The sequence below is a fragment of the Mytilus edulis genome, chromosome 3 (genome assembly GCF_963676685.1).
Source record: "Mytilus edulis chromosome 3, xbMytEdul2.2, whole genome shotgun sequence".
NCBI lineage: Eukaryota > Metazoa > Mollusca > Bivalvia > Mytilida > Mytilidae > Mytilus > Mytilus edulis.
Genome location: NC_092346.1, coordinates 28,564,592 through 28,590,176, shown reverse-complemented (window position 1 = coordinate 28,590,176; position 25,585 = coordinate 28,564,592). Strand labels below are relative to the sequence as shown.

Sequence of the window (25,585 nt, the reverse complement as noted above, 5' to 3'; positions counted from 1 at the left end):
TAATATTCAAGATAATAACCAAAAGCTGCAAAATTTTCTGAAAATTACCAATTCAGTGGCAGCAACCCAACAACAGGTTGCCTGATTGGTCTGAAAATTTCAGGGCAGATAGACTTTGACCTAACGAACAAATTTATCCCGTCAGATTTGCCTTAAATGCTTTGGTTTCTGAGATTTTAGCCAAAAACTGCATTTTACCCTATGTACTATTTTTAGCCATGTCCGCCATCTTAGTTCGCAGGCAGGGTCATCAGACACATTTTTTTAAACTACATACCCTAATGATGATTGTGGACAAGTTTGGTGAAATTTGTCTTAGTAGTTTCAGAGAAGATTCATCTGAAAAGTTCAGGACATATAGATCTGATTAACAATTTTACCTCTGTCAGATTTGCTCTAAACGCTTTGGTTTCAGAGATATAAGCCAAAATCTACATTTTACCCCTATGTTCTATTTTCATGTCATGTCAGCCATCTTGGTTGGTTGGCAGGGTCACCGGACACATTTTTAAAACTAGATACCCCACTGATGATTGCGGCCAAGTTTGGTTAAATTTGGCCCAGTAGTTTCAGAGGAGAAGATTTTTGTAAAAGTTAACGTCGGACGCCAAGTGATGAGAAAAGCTCACTTTGCCCTTTGGGTCAGGTGAGCTAAAAATGGTATTACCACTATTTCATACTGTAAATTCTGATATTTTTGCATGCATTTATTATCGCGATTTTTTCATTTAAGACTTAAATGAGATTTTAAGAAAAATCCTGTTTAATTCATATATATTTTTAATGTGAGTTTAAATTACTGCGTTTACAAGTCCCATTTTTCGCAATAACAAAAAACTTCGAAGTAATTTTTGAATTTACAGTATTCCTGGTCAGATATTTAGCCAAATAATAAAAAGTTTAATAACCAGAATTTGAACAGATTCTTTGGCATCATCGTGGCAATCATGTTGACATTATGTTTATAACTACAACAGTTTGCCTTCCGGGAAAAAACCACAACTTTACATGGTAAGAAATTTGAATCTTTATAAAGTTTTATACATTTGATAAAAAAGTAATGAACAAAAAGAAGACAATCAACATCGTATCATGCAAAATGAATTGTGTTTTGTCATGAATATAACACGTCATAATGTCCAGGTCTGTATAATAAAGTAATGGAAGGTTTAGAGTCCTCTGGAAAGACGTGTAGATTACATTTACTTCCTTCACTATGATCCATATATAACACTTGTACTGGTACCCCTAGTGCTTGTGTTAAAGCTGTTATGTGTATGTGATCACTCTCTTTTCCCATTGGTTCAACTTCCTAGAAAACAAAATAAATAAATCAATACATTATTTTGACTGATGTTAAGGTGGTACCTAACACTACAGGGAGATAACTCTGTAAAATCAGCTAAACGTTTTAATTACGTTGTGTTGATAACGGAATATTAGGCTTCTCAATGATCAAAATTAGTGTTTGTCAAACTGCTATATAACCAGTGTATTTTTTCTGATAAAACGGTTTGTTCAAATTTTTTAAATCTTATATATTTTTGTCAAAGGGTCAAAGTAAATACTTTGTCAAAATTTTATGAAAATTAAACGAGCCAAATTAATTTTAGTGAAGGTGTTGGGTACCACCTTAAATCAAGCTTGTTCATAATTATAAGCAGTAGACATATGCAAATGAAATTTCAGAAATAACCAGTCTTTGATCTAACTCATTAATGTAAATGCTTAGCAGAGAAGTCAGACAAACAAAAAATCACGGACACACAGACACAAAAATATAATGCCCCTATTAGGGGCATAAAAAATGAACAGCCCACAAAAGAGGAAGCATCTAGAGGTCAGTATCCATTCTTTATCAATAAACAGGTTTGAAAGGTGTCAAAGCTTGGACGCATAAATAATTTTGTAAGTTAAATAACATGGAAATGTGATATGAGGGCCACATGAAATCTATCAATGATGTGAATATGCAAAATAAAAGGTTTAAAGTACCTCCTTCAACCTGGTGCAAAACCTAAACAATACAAAAAGCAAAAAATCTCATCAAAACAACTGCTTCATTTTCAAACGATCTGTATGGAATTATTCTATGAAGCTTGCTGACATCCTTTCAATAGTCTTAAATGAGTTTCAACAGAGATATACATCTTATCTTATTTCCATGATCATAGCATAATAAATCAGTGGCGGATCCAGAACTTTTCATAAGGGGGGCCCGCTCCAGTCATGCTTCAGTGATTCCCTATATAATCAACCAAATTTTTCCCACGAAAGGGGGAGCCCGGGCCCCCAGGATCCGCCTATGTAAATAATACTTACATGACCACAAAAATCTTTAACTGTGGCATAACCTTCTATAAAATTAGCATAAAATTCATGTTCCTTTTGTAACAGACCAGACACGATCAACCTGTTGAAAATAAAACAAAATAAAACAAGGATTCTGAGAGTATTGCATGGCAAAACATAGTCCCCTACCGATTAAAAATTCATTGTATTGGAACAAAATTCTAACTTGATCTACATGTATAACTTGTCATGGTGCCATATATATATATAACAAATATCAAATCAATATCTTCAAGCATGACAAAAATAGATTATTTAAGTGAGTTCCAGGTCCATGGACCATAACTCTGCACAAAATCATCAAACGGGAACAAAATATGAACTTGATCTGTAACTTGTCATGATAAAACAATACGCTTACTATCAAATATATATCTTTAAGCATGAAGAAAAAAAGAGTGGAAAACTGATTTGCTTGACTGATGGATGGACAGACAGACAGATAGATAGACAGACAGATTGCAAATATAAAGTCCCCTTGGACTTCGTCTGTAGGGGTCTAATAAAATAGGAGAGCTAATTAGTTTCAATTACAAATCAAATTGTATTTTTTCTATCATATCTTCTAATGTTAACAAAGTTAAATCACAATTCAACTTTTAAGTGATGAACAAATTTTGAAATAAAAGAGTGAAGAACTTGAAACATCAAACATGGTCTTCAATTTCTTCTTCGTTAATATGTATTCAATTACCAAAGAACTAGAGATGTGAGTGAACCTCAAAAGGATACAGAATTCTATTAGTGTTTTGAAATTAGTAAATTTGATTTATTTTCCCTTTAGCATGTATGACCAGGATTCTAATCCATAATGCATATAACTGTGTAAATAAGACATTACCCATTTTTTTCTTTTTTCTTTCTTTTTGATGATTTAATTTAGGTCAGTATGACAATATTTCAGCAATGTTTCATTCCAAAGATAATCAATATGAAGTAAAAGGCATATGTTTTATTCATCTGTTATGTACAAATCCTTAAAAACTCTGGAAATTAAACCAATTTTATAAGCATACATTTATAATGAAAAATTGGAATCTATCATTTAAAGCACTTACACAGATGTGTTTTCATGTAAAGTTTTGTTTAATAAATATATAAGATAAACAGACTTAAAACAGTCATTAGTTTCATTTATTCAGTCAAAAGTAAATTGATAAAAGTTCCTAGACTTTGTAATAAAAAAAAAGAAAAAAAGTTACCTTAGGTAAACCACCAGGTAATCTGAGAGACCTTGGTCATTAAACATGGATATTAATTCTTCTTGATCTATGGTTTCTAGTTTGGTAACTGCTTCCATAAACTACATGAAGCAAAGAAAACAAGATATTAATAAAAGTTCTATACGAAAAATTTTAAACTCATTTTAGGCAGAAAAATTGTGAAACAGAAAATTCAAAATTGTTGCCTCTAGTAATTTGTTTTCTTGATACTAGTACTGCTTTTCCAAATCATGTGCTCATTCTTATTTTGGTTTGAGTTAGTGGTATTTTCACTATCTTATTTCCATGATCATAGCATAATAAATCAGTGGCGGATCCAGAACTTTTCATAAGGGGGGGGGCCCGCTCCAGTCATGCTTCAGTGATTCCCTATATAATCAACCAAATTTTTCCCTATTCAGGTAGTATTTTACAGCTTTTACTTATATGATGTAGGTATGTAAATTTACATGTAAAATAAAAGAGTTGTTAATTGAATAGCAATGAAATATCAAACCTAACAACACAATAAAAACCTGTAAAAAAACAGAGGTGATATATTTATCTTTTTAATATTGGTCAATAAAATCAGAGTGGCGTGTACTGGGTTGGTCATTATTGTGAATGCTACAATTTTGACACGCCTTCTGATCTTATGAATTCATGACTTGAACAGAACGTATAGCCAAAACTGAGAATTGTAGAGTTGAAGAATTGTAGTAAAAATATACATACTAAGTTTAATAATATAAAATAATAACTAAAAGATTAAGTTTTTAACTATAATTAACCAAGTGAGTAAAACAAGGATCTATTAAAAAGATCCTAAGGTAACAAGGAGGTTTCAGTATTGTGCGAATGCCTTAATTCTTCGTCAGAATCTTACATTAGTATGAAAGTCTTCTATTGTAAACTGTGGAAAACCAAGGGTGATCAGATCGTCTTTTGTTTTGTCACAAACCTCATGGAATCTACAATTAAAATGTGAAATAGCCAGTAATCTTTATGTATAATTATCCCAGGCATAGATTACGGTAGCCGTATTTGGCACAACTATTTGGAATTTTGGATCCTCAATGCTCTTCAACTTTGTACTTGTTTGGCTTTATAAATATTTTGATATGAGCGTCACTGATGAGTCTTATGTAGACGAAACGTGCGTCTGGCGTACTTAATTATAATCACAAGTATAAACTATTTTGATATCTTTTCAACTTGTTTTGCCTATAGGTAAGTATTGCAATTATACAAGAAACTAGATGTTACAAGAATATGAATTATGCAAAGTTATTTAAATTAGATTACCTTCCATCATTGTTGTTTATACATAACCTATTGCTGTAAAGCTTACTACCTTTGAAGACAACTACTGTAAACCAACTTATTTTAGTGGTTACTTTATTTAGCATTTTGCCCTATCTATCCTTTTTCACTGTGATTAAATTCGTCTTAATCAAATTTACTCATAGTAGATGAAGTAAGAATGATTTATTTTTTTACATTTTTGCAACAATTTATTTTCGCATTATTTTTCTACTCATGAAAGTAGCAAAAATAAGTTGGTTTTCAGTATTTAAAATTTTGTAATAGTATACTTGAATTTTTTTTTATGTCAATGAATGTACTCAGAAACATTTTTTTAACTTGTTTTGCTCATCCCAAACTGACCAAAGTCATGCTGAATCTCATTATTTTTAAACTAACCAACCTTTTGTAGTCTGCTTTATCGGTCAAGAAATTTTCAAAGCAGGCATAACCATATGCTCGAAAGAAACAGTTTCCATCCGCTCTAGTTTTTCTAACACATTTGTAGGTTGATTTCATTTCCTTAAAATGTTAATAAGCAATTAAAAAAGAACTCAGACCAATAACAATAGATATCTGCCCTTAGATTCAGGGGACATTATATGATATTCAGGATCTGCACAGAATATATGGGCTCATATTCTAATATACTGTAATATAAATCCAAATCCTATAATGGGCACATAAAATTATTTCATCCTTTGAAATTTTAATTGCTACCTTTTGAAATTTCAATAGAATAATTTTCTACTTTAAAGTCATACGAAACGAGTGACCGGTGAAAAATAATGTTTATCCAATTCTTGAACCAATGCACGTATATATCATAAACATAGTCTTCTGTGCAAAATTTTATCATTTTTTACACAACCATATCGTATAATCGTCAATTTTTTTCTCTCTCTGTTTGTTATGAAGTGAAAATATGGCAGCTTCTTAGATATGTGTTTAGAAGCTGAAGTTTATCGAGGCGATTGACACCTTATAGTAAACTATCAACAATTAAAAACGTGGATATTGAGCACGTGTTTAACATATACAATCAGACAATAGTTTATTTTAAGGACAGATCCATGCGTATTGCGATCACCAGATTTTTACGAGAGAATCACGCTGAGGTCACTTTGCATATGGAAAATATATCGGCGAATTGCTTCCTGGACGCAAGCAATTCAAATGAAGTAAACTTCTTCAAAATATGAACAAATTAAAGAATTTTCTTCAGAAAAAAGTATATGTACATAAGTTTTATAATGAAAACTTTCCATTTAGTTATAAAAAACATATGCATTATTTTTTTTCAATTTGAGGTTTCATATGACTTTAATGCCTGTATTTTTTTCTTAGTTTTCTTTCCAATTTTGAATAAATCTCAATTTTGAAATAATTTTTTTTTCACTATGTGTCACCATGCATGTTTGCTGAGAAATATGTCATGTATGTGATGCAAATTTATGACATGGACTTGTAGTGAAAATATTTATAGGATAAAGTTCTCCTAGATAGACAATCTGTGAACTAAAGCCATAGATTTTGACATCATTTGTTTGTAATTGAGTGCCTTTCACAACACTTGAATGTAAAACAATATTTTCATAATATTCAACATTAAGGTAAAATGAAGAAAATTAGTTTCATTGTGCCTTACAAATACTAAAACTTAGGTTCATTCATTCATTCAGTAAATTTTGAAAATAATTTTTGAAACAACATTGACATATTTTTAAAATGAAAATCGGTCAAAGTGGTGTGTGGAGAGTCTTTTCTGAGGGTATGATTCTGAAGAGGAGGAGGAATATGTTATTATATAACACTCATTAATCTACCTCAATTTTTCTGACAAATACTTGATCTTCACCAGCAGTGTATTCTTTTATTACTTGATCAAGACCAATTCTGTCACTGATCAAAGGCTGTGCATCAGCTATCTACAAAACATGTAATAAAAAACACATAAAGAATCATACTTTCATGAATTGAAAAAAAAGTCAAATGTTAACAAATCCATGTCATCACTGCAACATGTTCCTTGAAATAGCTGATATGTCATTTGTAAATACTATGCATTTTTTTGCCAATGAGACAACTCTCCATCTAAGTCACAATTTGTAACAGTAAATCATTATAGGTCAAAGTAAGGTTTTCAACATGGAGCCTTGGAGATTTAACTTGTCTTGACATGATTTTTAGTTGCAGTAGCAGATTTACAAATATTCACCATTCCTATGCATTGATAGTTTTGGTTTATTGATTCTATCAAGTTCAAATATTAAAGTACTAGTGAAACAAAGCAAATTGTATGTACTAATTTTTCCCCATGGACACCATCTGATCAGGTCTGGTCCCAAAGTCTTTCAAGTTTCATGGATACTGTCAGCTTAAATCTTTTTATCTTTTTTATCATTAATTTATTATAGAATTTGTTCATTGTTGAAGACCTCTGTTCTGTAATTTACTCATTATTGTCCTTTGTTGAAGACCTACAAATCAGGGGTTAAAATTAACATTTTTCACTGAAAAGTCCTGGACCTTTACAACAGTAAAGTGGAAGGTCCACACCTTATGATGAAAGGTCCAAACATTTGACTTTTGATCAGATCAATTTTAGGATTTTTTGTTCCTCTCACTAAAGCACTATGCCTATCATAGTGGGTTGGGTATTTTACAATATTCACAGGTCATGGTTCCGGAAGCTTCTCCAAAGTGAAGCCAAGGGCCATCTTTTGCCAATGAGACTGGAATTTTCGAACAAGTTTCTGGTGATCATAACTTTTATTCTTGTTTAAACTTTATTAATAGCTTCGTTGTTGGACTACTTTTGTTTAGCTACATCTAGTGGCTACACCCGAAGTAGTCAGAATTTCATCTGCCTCACCCGTTTTTCTCTTAGAAATGAAGATGTGACACCAAAGCAAAACAAACTCATGGTTTAGCAAAAGTGGACCTCAACGAAAGCACTCTACTATTAATGAACCGGGAAGTAGATCACTAAGTTAAAAATAAATTTCAGCACAAAGCTATTTTATCTTTACTCATTACCACATCAATTTACAAGTTATAACAAAGTGTGTCATACAGAAATTCATCATATATGTTTTCTGAAACTTGAAAATCAAAAGTCCGTCCAGTGCAGCTAATAACCAAATCGGAAGTCCGGCCGTAAAGTTTATACATGTAGGTCAGGGATCTCGGACCACCGCTTATTTGAACCCCTGAAAATGTGTGTTGACCTCTAGATACTCTTGGGGTTGCTGTCTTATTGATGTATACCACACATCTTTTATTCATATATACTCAGTATAATATAGGTGCTATACAATGTACATTGAACTACAAATGTATTGCTTTCATTTTTATTTTGAAAGTCACATGAAGGTTGTCAAGAATTGACTAATTGACCTTAAAAATAAATTACAAATGGCCAACTATAAAAAAATTCTATTGGTCATGTTGGTAATTCCACTATCTTTAAATGTTTATGTGAATATCAAAATGTTGAATACTTCCTACAATAATGTGCTGATAATGTCATTCACTTTCCTACAATAAGTTCAATACAATAAACTTACATCTTTTTCTATTTGTCTTTGTTGTTCAAGAGTAGCTTCATCGTAATTCAATTCTGTAATGAGAAATTTTTAATTACACATTTAGGATTATTGGTAAACAAAGCTAATATTTATACAGGATCCATGCATTTCAAAAGCCTAGAAAAAGGTATGTTTTCTGCTCATTGGTCGGGTTGTTGTCTCTTTAAATAGACATATTCCCGTCAAACTCAATTTTATGTTGTGGTTCAAGTTACAAAACTTATCGTTAATCTACATGTAAGCACCATACATTTATGCATTATGTAAATATGGATTGAAATATAAGCCAAATCTCAATTTATTTCCAGTTACTTTAGCAATTACCAATTTTTTTATTAATGCAATTAAAACAACCAGGTGAGTATCACAGTAATAACTGTCATTCCCATATCAGATACATATTATAACTGAATTTAAATTGCAATAAAAATAATCTTTATGTTTTGCCTTTTTTTAAAAATCAAAATAATAGATGGCATGAAAATCTTGGTAATGTTTTTCATTTATTTATGTGCATAAGATCAAGACATTTAGAGGAAGGGGGAGTATGCTAATGAGGGTAGCAAAATGCTTGCAGAAGAAGCTGAAATAAGAAAGAATGAATTTGGGTAAATGTATGTTTACATGTATATACATGTATATTTTGTGTACATGTTATTACTTGTACAAAATTTTTATACAAGTAATTACTAGTACAATTTTTACTGAGAAAAAGATAATAACTTGTACAAATCATTACTTTACCTTGGCCTACAGATATGAACTGATGGTAATGCAACTTCATACAAAACATCATTGACCAGTCACAAGTACATTTTTGTAGTTCATATCAAACTGATTTCCAAACTGACTTTAGCAGAAAACTAACATTAATGATTCAAGTTGTTGTTGCTATTGATGCTTGATATCAGACATGGGGTCAATTACATTTGAAAGTAATTAATTACATTCAATTACAATTACAAAATCTTCAATTAAATTACACATTACATTTGACTTTTTTTACCAATGTAATTAATTACATTCCAATTACTTGGCAAATGTAATTAATTACTTCAATTACATTTGAAAGGAAATTTAAGATAAAACATTGAAAACATGCATTTATTCTATGATATGTACATAAGTATTATACATTGCTCTATAGTTATAACAATTAGACAGTGTTCAACTAGTATATACATTTTTGTATTGTGTCATATAACTTATTTAAGCATTTTCCCATTACATTTGACCATCATCAGCTTTTCAAATGTTCCATCAGCCAGTCTGCACCTTTCCGGCCTAAATGTTTTTCCAGCAGTGCTAAATAAGCGTTCAACTGGTGCAAAAATTACAAAAGGCCTTATTTAATATCTTGAAAATATTAAATTGTTTTAATTTACCTATTGAAATTTTACATTTATTTAAATTTATTTGATTGTAAATGATACAAAAAAAGAGCACTATTTTTTATTTTTTGAAATGATTTTCATTTTTATCCCAGCTTATTCAAATTATTTATCTTAAATAAGTGATTTAGAAATCTGACTTCTTAAAACAAAAATAAACTTTAGTTTTAATCACAACTAATTAATTTAATAAACAAAATATTTTCCAAATTTAAATGTAGCTATTAGAGGATATAAGATAAATGAAATCTGATTAGAAATGAAAAAGAAGCATTATGAATTTATTAATTTTTAAAATTTTTATATAGTATTACCTTCATATGTGTAACAAAGTTGGATGTAACTTTATAACTTCCACTAATGAGGGTGCCACAATGCATACATTTTCCTTTGAAAGTATTTCCATTTTGGAAGTCATCAGGAACAGTAAAATGTTCCAGTACACTCTTGGAGCTCATTTTTAAATCTGATAAAATGTTTTCTTTCAACATTCATATATATAGTGAACAAATTTTGCAAGTGAGATTTTGTCATATGCATTATCCCTTCAAGAATTTAAACATGTACCTATAGGCCCTAGGGGTATATTTATCTCTCTCTAATTAGCCTTATATCTGTTTAACATAACTGTTATAAAAACAGTCATTATATAGTTTGTAATAAAACAAATAGCCAGAGGTTATATTTATTGGTTATTTTTAAAGTCCTTGAATAAAGTTAATTATGTTAAATCAATGTCTTAAAATATCTATCTAAATCTACTAATTAAGGTCAAGACAGTGACTTCCTAGTGGTTTCTTTTAAAATTATGGCATGTGTCTACATTTTTTTTATCATTCAATACAAAATGAAGAATCTACCATGGTTGTGTTAATACAGAAAGTATACTGTGAAGGCTTTTCTTTGTCAGCTTACAACATTTGTTAAGATTATTGCTTTTAATAATTTTTTGAGAAAACACAAGATTTAATCTTTTGATCCAAAATTTCAAATGTAATTGACTTGTAATTGAAAAGAAATTGTCAATTACAGGCAATTTTGGCTATGTAATTAATTACATTCAATTACATGTAATTGAAAAAATGCTCAATTACACATTACATTCAATTACATGATAAATTGTAATTAATTACAGTCAATTACAATTACATATTTCAATTACCCCATGTCTGCTTGATATTGATCAGTCGCTGTATAAAGTATTATTCAGAGTGACCCGAAAGTTGGCTTGTCATCGTCAGCCCTTACAAAAAGAATTACTTGACACTCTAGAAACGGAGGAAGATTTAATTTCCATTATTAGCTTCTAGAGACGACAATGTCAGAACAAACATTGAGACAGAAACCTACAGTGAAACTGGCACATATGCTGAAACAGAAACCAATTTGGACACAAACACTAAAACAGAAACCGATCTTGACACAAACACTGAAACAGAAACTGATGGACTGTAGAAATATCAAAGGTGTTGAGCTGAATATTGCAGAAAATGGATACATAATAGGAACAAAAGTTGGAATAATGATTGGTTTAATGAGTCGAAATCCAATCGAAAAGATTCAGAGAAAGGATTTGACAATATAGGACATACAAGAGAACACTGAGGTTAACGTCAGGAAAGCAGTACAATTGCTTTCTTTTAGTGGTTGCCAATGCCATGTTGACAGGCAAATGTATATGCAAAAAATTGAACTTAGTGTGTAATTCGAGATGTCATGCTTCCTTGTCTTGTGCAAACAAAAAGGTTATTTAATTCATTAGGCTTGACTTTTGTTTCCAATATATGATATTATTTATGCAACTTTTTGTCATGTCAGATGTATGTTTGAAAATAAATGGAAGAAGGGTTGCAATTTATTTTTGCTTTAAACAACTATGTCACTTTGCACCACATAAAAAAGTCCATATTTAAGTGGCTTCAAGCTGTTAAGCCAAATTTGCACAAGGTGTCATGTTAGCTTCTATCATTACTTTGCAGTTTGCATCCATCGTTTGTTTGTAAAATTCAAACATTTCAAAATCACTAATAATAAACACTTGAAAAAAAAGAAAAGGAAAGAAAACCCAATATAAATTTCAGCCAGATGCTCCGCAGGGCACAGCTTTATATGACCGCAGAGGTCGAACCCTGAACAGTTGGGGCAAGTATGGACACATTTAAGCTTGAAACAGCTCTGAATTTGGATTGTGATTAAATAGTTGACACAACATAGGTTTCTGACACAGAATGAATGTGGTCTAAGAACTTAAACTTAAAAACTTAATTGAACATTTACCTATTATGGTCCAATATCTAAAATCTAAATACATGGTTAGATTCAGCATATCATAGAACCCCAAGAATTCAATTTTTGATGAAATCAAATAATGTTCAATTTTAGATCCTTTATACCGCAATGTGGACCAATTTGATAACCAACCCAAATATTAAAAATCTAAATACATGGTTAGATTCAGCATATTGAAGAACCCCATATATTCAATTTTTGTTGAAATCAAACAAAGTTTAATTTTTGACTCTTTGGACCTTAATGTCATGAATGTAGACCGATTTGAAAACGGGACATTACTGTGCAATTTAAAAATATTTCTTGCTATTGCGCAAAACTGTGCAATTGAAAATTTCTTGCTATTGCGAAATATTGTGCAATTAGGTATTTCTTGCTATTGCACAATACTGTGCAATTGAAAATTTCTTGATATTGCACAATACTGTGCAATTGAAGATTTCTTGCTATTGCGCAATACTGTGCAATTGAAAATTTCTTGCTATTGCACAATACTGTGCAATTGAAGATTTCTTGCTATTGTGCAATACTGTGTAATTGAAAATTTCTTGCTATTATATAGCACAATACTTAATATAATAATTTTGGACCCTGATTTGGACCAACTTGAAAACTGGGCCCATAATCAAAAATCTAAGTACATGTTTAGATTCAGCATATCAAAGAACCCCAAGAATTCAATTTTTGTTAAAATCAAGCTAAGTTTGATTTTGGACCCTTTGGACCTTAATGTAGACCAATTTGATAACAGGACCAAAAATTAAGAATCTGAATACACGGTTAGATTTGGCATATCAAAGAACCCCAATGATTTATTTTTTGATGAAATCAAACAAAGTTTAATTTTGGACCCTTTTGACCCCTAATTTGTTGGGACCAAAACTCCCAAAATCAATCCAAAACCTTCCTTTTTTGGTCATAAACCTTGTGTTAAAATTTCATAGATTTCTATTAACTTATACTAAAGTTATTGTGCAAAAACCAAGAAATATGCTTATTTGGGACCTGTTTTTGGCCCTGAATTCCTAAAGTGTTGGGACTTAAACTCTCAAAATCAATCCCAACCTTCCTTTTGTGGTCATAGACCTTATGTTAAAATTTCATAGATTTCTGTTTACTTATACTAAAGTTATTGTGTGCGAAAACCAAGAAAAATGCTTATTTGGGCCCTTTAAATTTTTGGCTCCTAATTCCTAAACTGTTGGGACCAAAACACCCAAAATCAATCCCAACATTTCTTTTATGGTCATAAACCTTGTGTTTAAATTTCATAGATTTCTATTTACTTTTACTAAAGTTAGAGTGCGAAAACCAAATGTCTTCGGATGACGACGATGCCAACTTGATACCAATGTACGACCAAAAAATTTTCAATTTTTGTGGTCGTATAATAAGTCAAAAGATATTCTTATAATGGAGAATGAATAAAGAATCTACAATAAAATTGAGAATGGAAATGGGGAATGTGTCAAAGAGACAACAACCCGACCAAATAAAAAACAACAGCAGAGGGTCACCAACAGGTCTTCAATGTAGCGAGAAATTCCAGCACCTGGAGGCGTCCTTCAGCTGGCCCCTAAACAAATATATACTAGTCCAGTGATAATGAACGCCATACTAATTTCCAAATTGTACACAAGAAACTAAAATTAAAATAATACAAGACTAACAAAGGCCAGAGGCTCCTGACTTGGGACAGGCGCAAAAATGCGGCGGGGTTAAACATGTTTGTGAGATCTCAACCCTCCCCCTATACCTCTAACCAATGTAGAAAAGTAAACGCATAACAATATGCACATTAAAATTCAGTTCAAGAGAAGTCCGAGTCTGATGTCAGAAGATATATTTAAATCAAATTGACTGTAAATCTTTTTTGTTCATTCATATAAAACTTTTTATGTGATAACTTTCAATAAAATTTATTTATTTTTGTTCGTCGTACCAGTGAAATTCATGTTTAAAGTGACTTATAGACCCAAAGGGTCGTTTGTTCTAATTATTGTTTTTATATCTCAATGTATTATATAATATTTTGTGAAAAACACATGTCACTATAATAAATAATTTACTTACTTACTTAATACATAGAACATAACACGGTGCTCTGAATTTCTTTTAATACAAAAACATTAAAAAAAATCATGGTTGCTATGGATACCAGACGTAAACATTAATGGGATCTCACAGATTCTTATTTAATCAGGTTTGGCTTCAATGTGATATAATAAAAAAACTACTTGACACAAATTTATACTTTTATAACCTATTTTAATAGCCTGAAACAACCAAAATCATATACCTGATCAAGGTAGTATTATTTACACTAGTGAATGATCCTTAGATACAAACAATAAAGTAAACACATTACTGATTTCATTCTTATATAACAATAATGGCATTCTCTCAGTCTGCTATAAGGAGTCAAGCTCCAGCTAAATGTGGAATATGTGAAACTGACCGACCCATTAAGTGGAGGTGTATTGATTGTGATAATTTACTGTGTAATCATTGCAAAGAAAAAGTACATCCAAACTTAAAGGATACAGAGGATCATCAGGTAGTAAACATTAAAGATGTGGGACAACCGACTGTTGTAGAGCTGAACATCAATAAACAATATCAGACTGAAGTATCTGGAGTAAGTCATATATCTTATTGTGATGATGATTCACTGTGGATAAGTAGTTACACAGATAAAGTATTACAGAGAGTAAAACCTGAAGGAATCAAACTGAACATACTATCCAGCTTTAATATCAAGGTTTATGGTATGGCTGTTACACAATCAAACAATCTACTTATATCTACAGGGGATTCAAGAATAAAAACGATCAGTAATAATACAGGTAAACTAAGAGACTCAGTATATAATGTGTCACCATTACATTCTATAGCAGTTTATATCACCAGTGACAATAAAGTTTTAGTAGGATGTGGTAATAAAGACAGAAAAGTTGTAATACTAATGAATCAGAATGGAAACCATGAGAGAGTGTATGAACATGATCAACATAAACAACCTATTTTTACCTTTCCCTTTAGAATAGCCAGTACAAGTTATGGTAATATTCATGTGGTGGATAACATAAGTAATGACAGAGGCAGAGTAGTAGTGTTAGGACAGAGTGGTGATATCATCAATATCTATACAGGAGACAAAGAGATCAACAAGGACAGACCATTCTATCCTGGAGTCATAGTAACAACATCTAGAGACAATGTTATTGTAGCTGATCTAATTTCTCACACGCTTCATATCCTGAACAATGCTGGCCTGCTGATGACATGTTATAAAACAAGTGACATAAACATAGTGTTACCAGTGTCTATTGCATTCTCTCCAGCAGGACAACTCTACATAGGATGTGCTACACCAAAAGACACTATAACCAAGGATGCCAAGATATATGAAGTGACCATATCAGGATGTTAATGTTCTAAGAAAAATATGTCTTTACATTTTGCATAATGTTATCTTTTATCAATTTAATGACTTATCTGGTAATGATTTAGAACAGGTCATATAACATGTATAAGTACAAAAACTTATTAATATGGTACCATTTCCAAGGAGTAGGCCCAGTAAGACCCCCTTTTGGACCCAAAATAAAGCAGCATTACAAAATTGTTAAAATTTATACGTTTAGCTATTCATGGAAAAGGAGAATACTTCTGTTACATAATTATGGGCTGTTTTTGACAATTCAATGCACCAGGGATGTGGTCGATTACTTTAAAATGTAATCGATTAAATTACAATTACTTTGCTAATAAAATGTAATCGATTACATTACAATTACTTTGCTAATAAATTGTAATCGATTACATTACAATTACACCCTTTTTCATATGTAATCGATTACATTAGATTACTTTTCTTTAAAGTAATCATGATTACTTTAGATTACTTATGATTACATTGTATATTGCAATATCAAAGTTTTTTTTATAATTTTTCATCCTCACAAAAAAGCTAATTTTGGTGATTTTTTTAAAAGCCTTAATTAAAAGAATTTATAGACAAGTTCAGTGTGTAACATGTGTAATTTGATAAAATTACAGACAAGTGCATGTCCTTTCTCTATGTAAAAGATATAACTTTATTTTTTTCTACAAATTTTAACAAACTGCCTAATTAACAAAAAACCTGAACCAAAAAGAAAAAATTAAATAAGTATAGTTTTATTGTCTGTTGGGACATAATTGACACATCCATTAATGTTTTTACAGGTGTTAATCACCACTTCCATTTTTTTCAACAAACAATAGGTGAGCTTGGGTATTAAAATTTTATTGTCTTAATAACAATATCAATAAAGTTAAAAGTGGTTGATTGTCATTATTTTGTTTGAAATTTTTTAATACTTGATCTAATTAATAATTATTGTCAGGTGAAAACACAAAACAGCTTTGTAACTTAGGAAAATATATACATTTCTCTTTAAATTAAGAAACAGTTTATTTTAATAAAAATATATTTTGTACTAATGAATCTTCTGACATCACCTGTTGTTTACTATGCATATCTATAATACTAAAATTACGAGGTCCAATTTGTTAGCCGTCATCACGTAAAAACGACGAATCAAAGAATTCAACTTTATATACAACTAATATAGTACAAAGGTGTAGATTAAAAATTACACCACTCCAGGCCCTTTTGTTTTCCACGTAATTAATATTGCCAATAATTAGGAAGTTCCGGTTCGAGTCCGATAACGATACCAATAGTATAATCACCTGTTACCTATTACCTTATCTGTACGTTTCGCATCGGACAGGCGCACCACCAAATGGTGTATTCAGGATTAACATGCTATATACACTGGTCATAATCACAGGCATGGTTGACACTACTTAATTGTCAAATTGTTACCTATTGTAGTATTTTAATCCGTAATACTTTTTAAGATAACAATACGAATAATAAAAATCTGGAAAGTTTCAATTTGTTAGCAGGCATGACGTAAAACAGCGAATCAAAGAATTCAACTTTATTTATAACTAATATAGGACAATGCTGTTGATTAAAAAATACTCCATTCCAGGACCTTTTGTTTTCCAAATAATTATATTACCAATAATTGATAAGTTCATGTTCGACGGGTTCAAACAGAAAGATTTGAAAGCAGAGAAAATTGTGAATCTTATAATCGGCATGACTTTATCAGATGACAGTACTAATACTAAAATAAGGCTTACGCATAGTTATACACTTTAATTCAGTCACGGACCCGCGATATCACGGGTGTGTTCTAGTTGTTTGTAATATTATGCCATATGTATACACTGTACATGTACTTGTTTGTGCTGATGAGCTGTAAGGCTCAAAGTTGATATAGAATAAAAATTAGAAAGCACATATTATACACAAATTTATGGAAAACAAAATTAATTCAATTTGTCAATAAATGAAATCTGGTTTTAACTTCCCTTTTGAATTAAGTGAGCTCATATATTTATGTCGACCATCAAAGTAAAATTGGAACTGAATGTTTTCTGCATTTGAATTTCAATGTAGTTATGTAAAAATATTGGTTAAACTTACCGGTACAAACATGTATATGAAATTGGAGTTAATATCAGAAGTTTTCAATCAAGGAAAAAAATGCTTTCAAGGCATATTCTTGTATCATAAGAGCTCAATCTCACAACACAATATTGGAGAGGCAATTTCCTTTAGTTAAATGTTTACAAAATAAAACACTTGGTTATACAAATTTGTTATATCGATGATACAATTTATCACATTTAACAAGTTCCCATCATTGTGAATACCAGTTTCATGATTTTTCATTCAAGCTTTACATTTTCTTATTTTCATAATGTCTATCAAAAACTATTTTCATATATATATACAAGATTTGTAATCAGCAAGTAATCATCTGAATGTAATCTTAAAGTAATCTAAAAGTAGTCATGATTACACCTGTTTTTTTGCAATGTAATCGATTACATTATGATTACTTGTAATCAGAAATGGCATGATTACTGATTACATTGGATTACACTGCAAAATGTAATCGATTAAAGCTGATTACGATTACTGATTACGATTACCACATGCCTGCAATGCACATGTAACGGGTACTAGCATCATTAAGTCATGCTAAATTACTGAAATCCTCACAATTTTAGCAAGGAAATGGAAGTGGCTGCATTTGTGTTCATTCTTAATATTTTAATATCAGTTGTATTTGATGAAAATAAATAACATATATAAAGGTTGAGACGAAACATGGATCACTTTCATTTTTGACAAAAACACATCTGAAAAGTGACATATTATTGCATACATGTATTTGATAGATTTTTCATATTTCAGCTTGAATTTGAGTGTCGTTAATGACTTAATCAGTTATATCTTAAACATAAACTTATTGAATTGACTGAAGGAGACACGTTAGTGTTTAAAAAGTGTCCAAAATCTTTCATCAGATGAACCTGAATTTGGGGCCAAATTTGGCCCTTACTGGTCCGAGACCACAATTATTTCGTAGTGCATTTCTTTTAGAAGATAAATGAAAATTAAAAAAATCCCACCTTCGCTTTCTCAATGAAATTTTTACAGTGTGTTGTACTAATTTTGGGACAAATTATATCAAAATTATAGAAAACTTCATCGGCTCTAACACAAAATATGGACAATTTTATGTTTAGGGCGTCTTGAAACCTTTTGACAGCTTCCGAAGTGCTTAATTTTAACCATTTTCAGCTGGACCAAATCACTACTTTCCTTTAAAATTCTGGACCCAAATTTTTTTACAGTGTAATTTCACCCCCCTTCTTGCAATTTGAGGCATTAAACAAGGAGAAATAAATTTGGAAGGGGTATAAAAACAAGAGTGCACACACTGAAATGTCTCGCCATCTTTACTAATCATTGATATTATGTTGATAGTCCTAAGTATAAAGCTTTATTACAACTGTCACTTAAACATTACATTAACCAAGATAACTAAACAAAGACCAATGAACCATGAAAATGAGGTCAAGGTCAGATGAACCATGCCAGGCTGACATGTACAGCTAACAGTTCTTCCATTCAACAAATATAGTTGACATATTGCTTATTGTTTAATAAACGACCAAAACTTAAAAGCTTAACACTGAGCAATGAACTGTGAAAATAAGGTCAAGGTCAAATAAAACCTGCACGACTGACATAAAGATCATAAAATATTTCCATACATCAAATATAGTTGACCTATTGCACATAGTATTAGAAAAAAAAGACCAAAACTCAAAAACTTAACTTTGACCACTGAACCATGAAAATGAAGTCAAGGTCAGATGACACATATCAGCTAGACATGTACACCTTACAAGTATTCAATACACCAAATATTGTAGACCTATTGCATACAGTATAAGAAAAACAGACCAAAACACAACCAGATGCTCTGCAGGGCGCACCTTTATACGACCACAGAGTTTGAACCCTGAACATTGGGGCAAGTATGGACACAACATTCAAGCTTGATACAGTTCTGAATTTGGATTGTGCTTAAATGGTTGACACAACACAGGTTTCTGATACATAATGAATGTGGTCTAAGAACTTAAACTAAAAAACTTTAAATTTTAAATTGGACATTACCTATTATGGTCCAATATCCAAAATCTAAATGGTTAGATTCAGCATATCAAAGAACCCCAAGAATTTAATTTTTGATGAAATCAAATAAAGTTCAATTTTGGACCCTTTAGACCTCAATTTGGGCCCAAACATCAAAAATCTAAATACATGGTTAGATTAAGCATATATCAAAGAACCCCATATATACAATTTTTGTTGAAATCAAACAAAGTTTAATTTTGGACCCCAATTTGGAACAACTTGAAAACTGGGCCTATAATGAAAAATTTAAATACATGTTTAGATTCAGAATATCAAAGAACCCCAAGGATTCAATTTTTGTTGATATCAAACAAAGTTTAATTTTGGACCAGGATTTGAACCAACTTGAAAACTGGGCCCATAATAAAAAATCTAAGTACATGTTTAGATTCAGCATATCAAAGAACCCCAAGAATTCGATTTTTGTTGAAATCAAATAAAGTTTAATTTTGGACCCCGATTTGGACCAACTTGAAAACTGGGCCAATAATAAAAAATCTAAGTACATGTTTAGATTCAGCTTATCAAAGGACCCAAGGATTCAATTTTTGTTAAAATCAAACTTAGTTTAATTTTGGACCTTTTGGACCTTGATGTAGACCAATTTGAAAACGGGACCAAAAATTAAGAATCTACATACACAGTTAGATTCGGCATAACAAAGAACCCAAATTATTCAATTTTTGATAAAATCAAACAAAGTTTAATTTGGGCCCCTTTTTGGCCCCTAATTCCTAAACTGTTGGGACCTCAACTCCCAAAATCAATCCCAACCTTCCTTTTGTGTTCATAAACCTTGTGTTTAAATTTCATTGATTTCTATTTACTTATACTAAAGTTATTGTGCGTAAACCAAAAATAATGCTTATTTGGGCCCTTTTTTGGCCACTAATTCCTAAACTGTTGGGACCAAAACTCCCAAAATCAATCCCAACCTTCCTTTTGTGGTCATAAACCTTGTGTCAAAATTTCTATTTACTTAAACTAAAGTTATAGTGCGAAAACCAAGAAAATGCTTATTTGGGCCCTTTTGAGTCCCTAATTCCTAAACTGTTGGTACCAAAACTCCCAAAATCAATCCCAACCTTCCTTTTATGGTCATAAACCTTGTGTTTAAATTTCATAGATTTCTATTTACTTATACTAAAGTTATAGTGCGAAAACCAAATGTCTTCAGACGATGACAACAACGACGACGCCACCGTGATACAAATATACGACCAAAAAATTTCAATTTTTGCAGTCGTATAAAAATATGACAAAATGCCAAAAGAGCTCCAGACTAACAAACCCAAAGAGAAATTTTTTTTAATAAGGCCACAATTAAAAATATTTCAGTTTGCCCAAACCCGACCCATGATGACTGGGTGTGGGTAGGTAGGTAGGCAAATTCTTTTTTTTTTTTATCCGAATTTGCATGAAAATATTAAAAGATCTTAAAACAGTATATCTTTTTTTTCTCTGTCAAACCTTTGTAGAGACAACCAAAAGCCATGAATTTAAAACCTCTATAAATAAATTAGTCTACTCTATGATTTGTATCCTGAGATGTTTATAACCCTGACAATTGCTAACTGTGTGAAAGGGCTGTTGAATTTGTGAAGTGATTTCGAACAGTTCCATCAACACGATGTTTGTGTAAAAAAAAATATCAGCTGATTATGTAATGATTAAATTTGTTTGCAGTTTTTAAATCCTATTTCTATTAAAATAGATTAAATGTCCTAAAATATTTATATGAATTATTATCTACCATCCTTAGTTTGTGTCTTTTTTATGTTTTGAAAACAAATTTATATTTTACATTATCACACAGGTAAACTAATTTGGCTATAAATAGATCTATGGCTACGGTTACATGGAAATGTAACAATAATAAAAATATTATTGTTACATTGGAGACTAATTGCCGAAATGCATGGTTGGGTAAGGACCTGATTAATTACGAATGTAACAATAACTATTGAGGCTACGGTTACATTGCGTTATTGGTACATGAAAAACAGCAATGTACGATGGGACTAGTAATATGTACTAAATAATAAAAGTTTACGACATTTATTTTATATTTACAATACATACATTTATAAATATAATTTCTTTAATTTTTTATTTACAATGACAGTTCCTACATATGTATCCAGCAAGTGGTTTTTAAAACATGTTTCATGTGTTTAAGTCCTACACATTTTTGATGAACGAACTTACGTCCTCCATGGATACATGTATGCAGAAGTTCACAGTATTTAAGTTCAAAGTGAAACCTTTGAACAATATTTTTCGCCTTTGGAGTACTCAGTCCTTATCTGGAGTAGTATCTTTAAGAACATCAAAACCATGATTACGTAAAACTATTTACACACCATTTGTTGAATAATAATATTTATTATTTATCATTATTACCAGCATTATTTAGTACATATGAAAGAATTAAGCAATTAAACTTTAGATTTAAGTTTAATTAATCTAGCGTAAGTACATTGTCGTTTTTCATGTAACAATAACTCAATGTAACCGTAGCCTCAATAATTATTGTTACATTCATAATTAATCAGTTCCTTACCCAACTTTCCATTCCGGCAATTAGACTCCAATGTAACAATAATATTTTTATTATTGTTACATTTCCATGTAACCGTAGCCAGTGCCATAGATCAAAGCATGTTCTGTAGAATCTCCAAACTAAAAACGTATTTGTCGTAATTTTATTTCTTTAAATAATCAAGTTTAAATTTTTGAAAATAATCATTATTGATAAAATATAATTGCATAAAGTTAACGTTTTCTAAAGACTTTATTTTAAGGTCATGGTTCTAGAGGCTTCCTCACAAATTGTATAAAAATCCAATATGGCGTCCATAACATGTTTTTACTTTTGCACATGTGAAAAAATATTTCTGACAAAAGTCAGATTTCTCTTGTCAAAAGGGATTTATATTTATATTGCAATAAATTATTCAGAAGGAGTTACATTCAGTTAAGATTATATTTCTGATTCTGTGAGCAATTATAGTTTTATCAAATTCTCCCAAACAGCAACGTACTGACTGTCTAATGAGACTTTTAAATTTGAACTATTTGAATAAAAGGGCATCTAATTTACATGATAAAGGAAGATTATAATTAAAGACAACAATTTATCAAGAAATAATTCCTTTTTATTCAAAACAAAATCTTCTTGCAAGATTGTAAATTCGCAACTTCCGGATCCATTTCCTGTCAGAATAACATTGAAAATATTCCATTGCACATGGTTTTGAACAAATCTACCTGAATATTCTGATCAGATATTCGATAACACTATGAAATTAACATTGAGCAAATAGGTAAGGGTTTGGTAGTACAAACAACTACAGCGTAAAAAAACTGTGCCACTTCACATGTTTTACTTCTTTACGTTCGTTAAATCAGAAGATAAAAACAGAGAACATCGAATATCGATTAACTGCGTCTCTTATACGCTTTGTTTTAATCTTATTCACAGTTACTTTCAAACGCAAAGACGACAAACATTAAGTTTTGTACGATGACGGAGCACCTCCAAAATAAATCCGAAAAAAAAAATTCTTCCAAAAAAGTCAAAAAAAGAATTTGAGTCGGCGGGTTTATTTTGGGTCGGTCGCGTTTGGGCAAACATACAATCTTTTTATTTTGGCCTAAGATGAAACAAATATAACAAAAAGATAGTAAGTTGTACAAGTTATTATCTTTTTCTCCAAAAAATTTGTACAGGTAATTACTTGTACAATTATATTTGTACAAGTAATAACATGTACAATGTATGATGGCATCATACAAGTTATTAATTGTACAAGTAATAACCTGTACAAAATAATAAAATGTACACCACATACTGTATACATGAACTTTATCTGTACATGTATAATCTGGTTAAAAAAAACTTCCTGTAAAGTGACCTGGTGTGAAAATGAAAGTACATGTAACATTTAAAAAGTCAATAATAATTGCTGACAAGTAATTAAACATATATGCAAAATCCACTTTTTAAAAACAAATATTACAACTATCAGGATCTTATCAAGAAGCACAGGTTTCATACTACATTGTATATCTTAATTAATTGAGAAAGGCCCAATTTCGGTCTACAGTGGGTGCAACCATCATTCGTAAAAAGCTTCAAACATATGGCAGAAAACTTCTTTCCCTGATTTTTATTCCTTTGTCGTAAAATGTCACAAAGGAAGTATGATCAAAACTGCTTTCTCACAAACCCTTACATTTAATAGTTTTAAATCTGAAAATTCAGTGATTATCTGATGACAGGAAAGTCACAACCTATTTTAAAACCTAAAGAGGAAACCAAGAATTACCAAGATACAAGTTGTGACTTTAGGATCAGGATTAGGAATCTTCACGAGATTGTTAGGTATCACCTATATATGATAGTTTTGAGATGCTGGACACTAGACATCAATAGACACATCACTGAAATTCCAAACGTGAAAAATTTATATTTACAAAAAAATGTGTTGCTCATGTAAGTACCAACCCAGTAATATTAAGTCTTACGTTTGTATTTGGAAGGTCACATTTGGGAAAAGTGGACAGGATTGTAGTAACGACACAAGGATCATATCCACTATCATAAAGCATAAAAGATTTATTTAAAGTCGGTTATACACATAACAATACAACATAAGCTATGCAGAGCTTTTATCCGACATAATTTGTGAACAGAATATTTCAAGGGCCAACCAAAAATTTGTGTCCATTAAATTGTTGAAGGAGAGGGTCAAAAGGGTCCTGATCCTGAAATCCCTGGCTTATTAACATGAAATCTGTCAATACCAAGGTACCGAATTTAAAGAAATTTAAATCCCTACATCTGAAATTCAAAAAAAGAATTCCCTGATCCCGAAATCCCGGCCGAGCTTGGGCCTAAATTAATATATTGTTTGTTTCCCTAATCCCGATCGTGCCATTGAAGCAAGGTGTGGGTAGGTAGGTAGGGAAATAATTCTATTTTTTCCAAAAAGCCTGAATAGTATCATAGTATCGGACAATGTTGAATGAAATGAATAAAATAATTTTCGACTTAGTTTTGACAATAAAATTTTATGAGTAGCATCGTTTTTTGCAGGGTCGGTGATTGGGGAAACAAACAATATTTTATTTTAGGCCTTGAAAACACCCGATCCCGGAGTCCTGATAAAGGTCCATCCCCAACTCTTGAAGCGATGATTTGAACTTCATCACTTAGAATATGTCGGTTAAAAGCTCATTAGAGCTTATGTTTGTCTATGTTTTATATACCATGCCGACTCTAAATAAAGCTTATTTATTTATAGAACTCTTGGTCTAATAGCTTCCTTGTGAGAAGCAACTTCTATCAAGGGGGTCTCATTGGGGGGGTTCTGATCCCAGATCCCACTTACTGTTTTGTCAGATTCCCGTATCCCGCATACACTATATATGTAAGCAATTATCATTTTTTTGTAATTTCCCGTGTCCCGCTAGACTTCATTTCCCGTTTTCACGGCACAATAATTTGACTTTCACGTGTCACGCTTACAAAAAATCGGCAATCCCGTATCACGCTTAGACCCCAATGAGACCCACTATCAACCAAATCATCTACAATTTCAAGATTTACTTTTTTAAGGATATACATATTTTTAAGAGTCCATGGCCAGAACACCATGCTTTATTTCAAGATGCATTGAAGGAATAAACATTAAAATGACTTAGAGCTAAATATTGGACCTGGATCAAACTGAAAGTCGTCTGCCATAATTATTTCTTGCAGTGGATTAGTTTTTCTTGATTTTGAGCTAACCGGAAGTTGATATAGTTTTATTCTTAGTCTTAGAAGTT

At 31.1% G+C, this 25,585-nt stretch overlaps 1 protein-coding gene across 1 annotated transcript; it reads right to left on the bottom strand.

The window, feature by feature from the left end:
* Positions 1-1,003: 1,003 nt before the first annotated feature.
* Positions 1,004-25,566, bottom strand: LOC139516176 (ubiquitin thioesterase OTUB1-like). The gene is made up of 8 exons (XM_071306083.1): positions 25,475-25,566; positions 8,429-8,481; positions 6,686-6,787; positions 5,263-5,381; positions 4,441-4,525; positions 3,555-3,655; positions 2,323-2,413; positions 1,004-1,312 (listed from the first exon to the last, which is right to left on the bottom strand). The coding sequence occupies exons 1-8, from the start codon at positions 25,500-25,502 to the stop codon at positions 1,115-1,117; spliced, it is 777 nt and encodes a 258-aa protein (XP_071162184.1). The 5' UTR covers positions 25,503-25,566; the 3' UTR covers positions 1,004-1,114.
* Between the last annotated feature and the right edge of the window lie 19 nt (positions 25,567-25,585).

Coding starts and splice junctions, on each gene's coding strand:
- LOC139516176 (XM_071306083.1), bottom strand. CDS start 25,502: ATGGCAGACGACTTTCAGTTTGATCCAG. Junction 8,482..25,474: donor CGACTTTCAGTTTGATCCAG/GTCCAATATTTA, acceptor TTCTCATTACAG/AATTGAATTACGATGAAGCT. Junction 5,382..6,685: donor TATTTGTCAGAAAAATTGAG/GTAGATTAATGA, acceptor TAACATTTTAAG/GAAATGAAATCAACCTACAA.